At 50.3% G+C, this 7,001-nt stretch overlaps 1 protein-coding gene across 9 annotated transcripts in view; it reads left to right on the forward strand.

Moving 5' to 3' along the window:
• AFAP1L2 (actin filament associated protein 1 like 2) overlaps positions 1–3,542 on the forward strand; it is a 90,485-nt gene extending 86,943 nt beyond the window's left edge. For all 9 annotated transcript variants that reach the window (XM_068139315.1, XM_068139317.1, XM_068139319.1 and 6 more), the window contains 2 exons: positions 496–624; positions 1,206–3,542. In XM_068139315.1, the coding sequence (XP_067995416.1) occupies positions 496–624; positions 1,206–1,232 (156 nt within the window). In that variant the 3' untranslated portion in view covers positions 1,233–3,542. The remainder of the gene's footprint in view (positions 1–495; positions 625–1,205) is intronic.
• Positions 3,543–7,001: the final 3,459 nt, after the last annotated feature.

Genomic DNA, 7,001 nt, shown 5'->3' on the forward strand with positions numbered 1-7,001 from the left:
ACAATATGATACTATATGTAATCTTATAAATGGTATCTATTATATCTTATCTGATATTATGCTAATTGTTTTATATAATATAGATAAGAATATAATGAGGTAACAGCAGTGATGGGGAGGTGAAAGGGGGCTGGTGGAGCTCAGTGTGTGTATTTCCCTGTGGGACCTTGAGCAACACTCTCTAGGGGCCATACAGGCCTGGACCCCCATCCTTTTGTGCTCAGCCAAGCCAAGAGGTGTTTACTTTGGAGTTTCAGGCATCTAAGTTCCTTTGTAGGAACTCTGCTGCCACGAAACAGTGATGGCCACCACCTGATCCCTGCTCTGAACCCCTCTGCTTGCGTCCTCAACACCTAAACACACCAGGCACATCCTCTGTCACCTCAGTGAAAAAAATATGCCTCAGTGCAAACAGGATGGGACTGTGACTAGGAGCTGGTGGGGCAAGGCCTCTCCTGGGAGTCAAGTCATCACATGTCTATTATTTTATTGTAGATCCAGTCCAAAAGTGCCAGTCCAGCCAACAGCACAGAGAACTCTCCTGTCAATTCAGCTACGGCTTTAAAAAATCGTCCTTTGTCCGTCATGGTGACAGGGAAGGGAACAGTCCTACAGAAAGCCAAGGTAACCACACCAAGGGAACAGGATGAAAACCCCTCTGAGACAGTCTGGAGCAGAATAGCTGCGATGCAGTGGGGTTGTGGGAGGGTCTTGTGTCTGAAGAGCATCCCTGACCAAGAGCACCACTTGGAGACGACCAGCCTGGTTTGCTTCAGCTTTTCACCTGGGTTTGCCTGGCTGTGATTCATGGAATCATAGAATTGTTAGGGCTGGAAGGGTCCTCAAGGATCAACTAGTTCCAACCCCCCTGCCATGGGCAGGGACACCTCACACTAGATCAGATTACTCAGACCCCTGTCAGGGACACCTCACACTAGATCAGATTACTCAGACCCCTGTCCAGCTTGGTCTTGAAAACCTCCAGGGATGGGGCTTCCACCACCTCCCTGGGCAACCTGTTCCAGTGTTCATTTCAGTGAGTGAAATGAATACATATGTGGTGCTTTTAAGGGAGAGACAGCCCTCAGCCACCCTGTGGCAAAAAGCCAGTCCAGATGATCAGGTTGATCCTGCACACATTATGGCTACTGTGGCTTACCAGATTTGCCTTTTTTGACCAATTTGCCTCTTTCTTCCCTTGGCAGGAATGGGAGAAGAAGGGAGCCAGTTAGAACCACGCTTTTCACAGATGGACTAAAGACTGGAACTAGCCATGCATGGCCCAAGGGGATTTAATCATCTGTAGGTGGAGGTTGGGTGTGGAACACAACCACGCACCAAGTGCCTCCTCCACATCAAGCCAATAGCTCAGACACAGCAACAGAGTCAAGAGCTGCCAACCTGAGTTACCCAAACGATCTTGCTCTTTCCAGACAAGTCCCAATCATGTAGCTAAACCAATAACAACCAGTGGCAATCCTTGCATCAAATTCCTAACCCAGTTGATGTAAACAAGAATGTTGCTGTACATAGGGGTGTTCTGTGTATTTCTACCTTGAAGGTTTATCAATGGATTATTAAGGTTTCTGTATTAGTGACAGTAGTGGGTTCAGAAAGGGGCCTCTGCTATTCTTTGGATCCTGGTGGTTTTTCAAGCTGTCATGGCAAATTGCAGTCAACTAAAGTCTCTCATCTGTCTTGCTGTCAGTCATCACTCAGCTGCATTTCACCCACTACCTATGCCTGAGCGATGCTGGACTTGAGACATGAACAAGAAGCACACAGCAGCCTGGCCAGGGGATACTTAATGGCTGTCCTGATACATCCCAGCCTGGGCTCGCTCTACCAGTCTGCTGGAGACCTGCCAGACTATCAAGGAAGATCCCTGCTCACCTTGTGCTTTAAGCTGAGTTAGAGACTGGAGGCACCAGGAGCTCTGGGCAAAGAAGATCTGCCAAGCAGATTCAGTTAATTTTCTCGAAGATAGTGGTCTGTGGAAAAGAGAGGGGGGTGAGGGGGGTGGAGGTGGAGATCACTCCTTCATATTTGCAGGTTCATTAGTAATTATTTACCAAAAGCTCAGGCCTGCTCAGCTGTTGGATGGGGAAGCTGGATCCCAATGTTTCCTTCAGGGTAGCAGAGGTACAGCTGTTGCTGTGCTTCTGCCCCAGCTGTGAGCACCACTTTGCTGATGCTCTCTGGTCCTCACAGAGCTGCAGCTGTACAATCTGCTGAAGACATTCCCATGCAAAAGGGCTCCTTCTATGTGGGCAGGGCTGAGCAGCCTGACTTGCTCCCCTCCTCGATGGCTGCTGCCTGTCTTGGTGCTGTCACCCTTATTTCCAAATTGTTGAACTTAGCATAGCCTATGGGCCCTGGCAGTGTGGCCTCCATAGCCCACCCCTCTCTGCCCTAGCCAAGCTTTCTAATGAAAGATGTTAAGACATTTGGAACTGCTAACCTTAGAGACATTTGAAATTTGAAGGGGGATGAGGGTGTCAGAAATCCAGGCACATGCTCCTCTGATGTCACATCTGATGGCCTGGAGACACCTCTGCTGCCTTTCTCTGATGGTCCTTTCATCACTGGTGCCCAGGCTCAGTACCTGGGGGTTGCCTGTGCCAGGCTCTTTTCCAACCCTACAAAGCTAAAGCAGCATTGGCATCTTGGCTGGGTTGTTCCTTAGGTCCTGTGGCTACACGCAGAGCAGCAGCCAGAGCCAGGATAAAGGCAGACAAGCAAAATGTACCTTCCCAACCCCTGAAAACCTTTTACAGGCCTGAGAACACCTTCTCTGCACAAAGACCCAACAACCCCAGGACAGGGGTTTGCAGAGCTGATGGTGGCACTGGAGTGAGTAAGGATGTGCATGAGGAGCTCCATGCTTGCCTGCCACCACCACAGAGCTGAAATACAACAAAGCTCTTGGTCAGGGGCTCCTGCAAGCACTCCCTTTGGTTTTGTTTTTACTTTGAAATTCTCTGCAGCAGTGCAGGTAGAGGAATTGCTAAACTCAGGCCTCAGGATGAGTACAACAGCCCCAGCTGTTTGGCCTGTTCCTGTGCAAAGTTTTGCACAGGGGAAAACCTCATGCAAATAAACCACTGAAACTTCTGGCTCAGGAGCCCAGGCTTTCTCCCCACAGCACAGGGAGGCCATGGACACCATGAATCTTTGGGTTTGACCCATCCTGAGCTGGCAGCAGCCCCTCTCTACCCCCTAAATATTACCATGCCCTTACCCTACACCTTGCTGTTGTCCTCCAGAAGTTGTCCAGACATTTCACAGTGGTACTGAGACAGCAATGGATGAGAGCAGCTCTGTTTTCCTCACCACAGCCCAACAGCCTTCAGTGGTCCTGCTGGGAAATCATCTCCCTCAGGGGATGCTAAACACACGCAAGTCCCCAGACAAGAAATGTTAAACAATGTCTCTGTGTCCCCATTGTTTCCCCAGCTCCAGGCATTTCCTTTGTTGTAACTGTGACCTATAAAGTGGCGCTTTAGAGTGTTTTATAATAAAATGTTGAGTATATTGTGTTACCAGTGCTGCTGCTTTGTAATGTGGCTTCTCCTCCCACTTCCCCTCCAATTTCAAGTACAGCTATACCCCAACACTGCAGTCCTGAAGAAAAGGACCTGGGGGGCACTGGTGGATGAGAAGCTCAACATGAGCCAGCAGTGAGCACTTGCAGCCCAGAAAGCCAGTCACATCCTGGGCTGCAGCAAGAGAAGCATAGCCAGCAGGTCAAGGGAGGTGATTCTCCCCCTCTACTCCACTCTGGTGAGACCCCACCTGGAGTACTGCGTCCAGTTCTGGAGCCCCTAGTACAGGAGGGATCTGGAGGTGCTGGAAGGTGTCCAGGAGTATGGTCAGAGGGCTAGAGCTCCTCTGCTATGAGGACAGACTGAGGGAGTTGGGGCTGTTCAGTTTGGAGAAGAGAAGGCTCCAAGGAGACCTTATTGTGGCCTTCCAGTATCTCAAGGAGGCCTACAAGAAAGCTGGGGAGGGACTTTTTAGGGTGTCAGACAGTGAAAGGCTAGGGGGAATGGAAAAAAAAAAACCTAGAAATGGGTAGATTCAGATTGGATGTTAGGAAGAAGTTCTTCCCCATGAGGGTGGTGAGAGACTGGCACAGGTTGCCCAGGGAGATGGTAGAAGCCTCATCCTGGGAGGTTTCTAAGGCCAGGCTGGAGGTGGCTGTGAGCAACCTGCTGTAGTGTGAGGTGTCCCCGGCCACAGCAGGGGGGTTGGAAGTAGATGATCCTTGAGGTCCCTTCCAACCCTGACAATTCTGTGATTCCTTAGCTATGCAGCCTGGAACTGCAGTGGACTATTATGTTAAATAATTTAGCCTCAACAACAACAAAAAAATGTTTGGACAGCTCACCCACTGAAAGCCAGCAATAACGCTGACAGTTTGCATGAGTGCAGATAAGAGAGTCCTACCTCTGCCTCCGTAGCACAAGCCTCTTGCCAAAGAGCCGGCAGCAGCCACTACCTGCCTCTGGCCACTAGATGGCAACTGTGCGCAACGCTTAGCCCCTGCTGCAGCCGCTGGAGGGAAAACCAGGATGGGCTTCAGCTGGAAAGGAAGGAAAAGAGTAAAGAACTTGATCGAGGCCAGTCTTTACAGGGCAGACACCAAGTGAGACATGCCCCTGCACTCAGCACTGGTTAGGCCACACCGTGAGCACTGTGTCCAGTTCCGGGCCCCTCAGTTTAGGAAAGATGTTGAGTTGCTGGAAGGTGTCCAGAGAAGGGCAACAAAGCTGGGGAGGGGTTTAGAGCACAGCCCTGTGAGGAGAGGCTGAGGGAGCTGGGGTTGCTTAGCCTGGAGAAGAGGAGGCTCAGGGGAGACCTTACTGTTCTCTACAGCTACCTGAAGGGAGGTTGTAGCCAGGTGGGGGTTGGTCTCTTCTCCCAGGCAACCAGCACCAGAACAAGAGAACACAGTCTCAAGCTGTGCCAGGGGAGGTTTAGGCTGGATGGTAGGGAGAAGTTCTTCCCAGAAAGAGAGATTGGCCATTGGAATGTGCTGCCCAGGGAGGTGGTGGAGTCACCATCACTGGAGGTGTTTAGGAAGAGACTGGATGGGGTGCTTGGTGCCATGGTTTAGTTGATTAGATGGTGTTGGCTGATAGGTTGGAATTGATGACCTCAAAGGTCCTTTCCAACCTGGTTAATTCTGTATATGTTTGGGTGGCTGTACCACTGCTGGCTCCACTCCTAGAGAGAGCTACAGCACAAAGGCTCAGTGAAGGGCCCACTCCCCTGCACTTCCTAGCCCACCCAATGACACAAGCCTGCCAACTAGCCTCTTAGTGTCCAGGCATTTCCCCAAAATAGCTGGATTTGGGATTGCTGATGTTGTGAGTGGAATGGGCAGCGGCAACTGCTTGCTTTTTGTCCTTCCCCAGCAGTGCTGCACATCACCTACAGCTGTCTCTGAAAACCTTGGTATCACAGTATCACTAAGGTTGGAAGAGACCTCAAAGATCATCAAGTCCAACCTGTTACCACAGACCTCATGACTAGACCATGGCACCAAGTGCCACATCCAAGCTCCTCTTGAACACCTCCAGGGACAGTGACTCCATCACCTCCCTGGGCAGCACATTCCAGTGATGAATGACTCGCTCGGTGAAGAACTTTCTCCTCACCTCAAGCCTAAACTTCCCCCAGTGCAGCTTGAGACTGTGTCCTCTTGTTCTGGTGCTGGTTGCCTGGGAGAAGAGACTGACCCCTTCAGCTCCAGCTGTGCCCAGCACACCTTTGCCTGTCATTAAATCATGGAATGTTTTACCTTGCAAAAGATCTTTAACATCATGGAGTCCAACTGTTAACCCAGCACAGTCCAGTCCACCACCAAACCACATCACTGAGCACCATGGCTACAGGTCTTTTAAGTATCTCCAGGGGCAATGACTCAACTGCTTCCCTGGGCAGCTTGTTCTAATGCTTAACAACCATTGAGGTGAAGAATTTTTTTTCCTAATATGCCCTGGAGCAACCTAAGGCCATTTCATCTTGTCTTGTCACTTGTTACTTGGGAGACAAACCCAGTGGAGCATCCTGCTAGCAAACACAGCTGCCAAGGGTCATGGCTGCATGCAGTCTGAAGGGCCTGCTCCCTTGAGCACCACAAACCCCTCATGCCTGACCCAGAGCAGTCCAATCCTACAGAATACCACATGGAAGTATTAGAATCATAGAATGGTCTGGGTTGGAAGGGACCTCCAAAGGTCATCTAGTCCAACCCCTCTGCAGTCCTCAGGGGCATCCTCAACTAGATCAGGTTGCCCAGAGCCCTGTTGAGCCTCACCTTGAATATCTCCAGGGATGGGGCCCCAGCCACCTCCCTGGGCAATCTGTTCCAGTGCTCCACTACCCTCATGTAGAAAAGGACTTGTTCCTAACATCCAATTGGGCCCAACAACACAGCTGTGTAGGGAGGCAGAGCTTCTGCTGCTACTGAAGGTTTAAAACATAATTTAATGGTTATGGTTACTGCTTTGTTACTTATTCTCAGCATAATTCTCACCTGTGCACAAGGCAGCCAGGCCTCTAAGGGGCTTGCAGGGTACCATAAGCAGAAGCCCAGGCAGATGTTGGTCTCTTCTCCCACGCAGCCAGTACCAGAACAAGAGGACACAGTCTCAGGCTGTGCCAGGGGAGGTTTAGGTTGGATGTTAGGAAGAAGTTCTATACAGAGAGAGTGACTGCCCATTGGAATGGGCTGCCCGGGGAGGTGGTGGAGTCACCATCATTGGAGGTGTTCAGGAGGAGACTTGATGGGGTGCTTGGTGCCATGGTTTAGTTGTTTAGGTGGGTCTCTTCCAACCTGGTCTATTCTATTCTATTCTATTCTATTCTATTCTGGAAGGAAATTTGCTGCTACAAGCCAAGTATTAAATTTTTTTAGCCAGTTTCTCAGCCCTGTACCTTCAGTTCTTGCTTTGGACACTTGGAGCAACTCTGTAACAGATACTGGGGAGTCA

The sequence above is a fragment of the Melanerpes formicivorus genome, unplaced genomic scaffold, assembly GCF_026170545.1.
Source record: "Melanerpes formicivorus ecotype bairdi unplaced genomic scaffold, bMelFor1.0.p_v2 SCAF_6, whole genome shotgun sequence".
Taxonomy (NCBI): domain Eukaryota; kingdom Metazoa; phylum Chordata; class Aves; order Piciformes; family Picidae; genus Melanerpes; species Melanerpes formicivorus.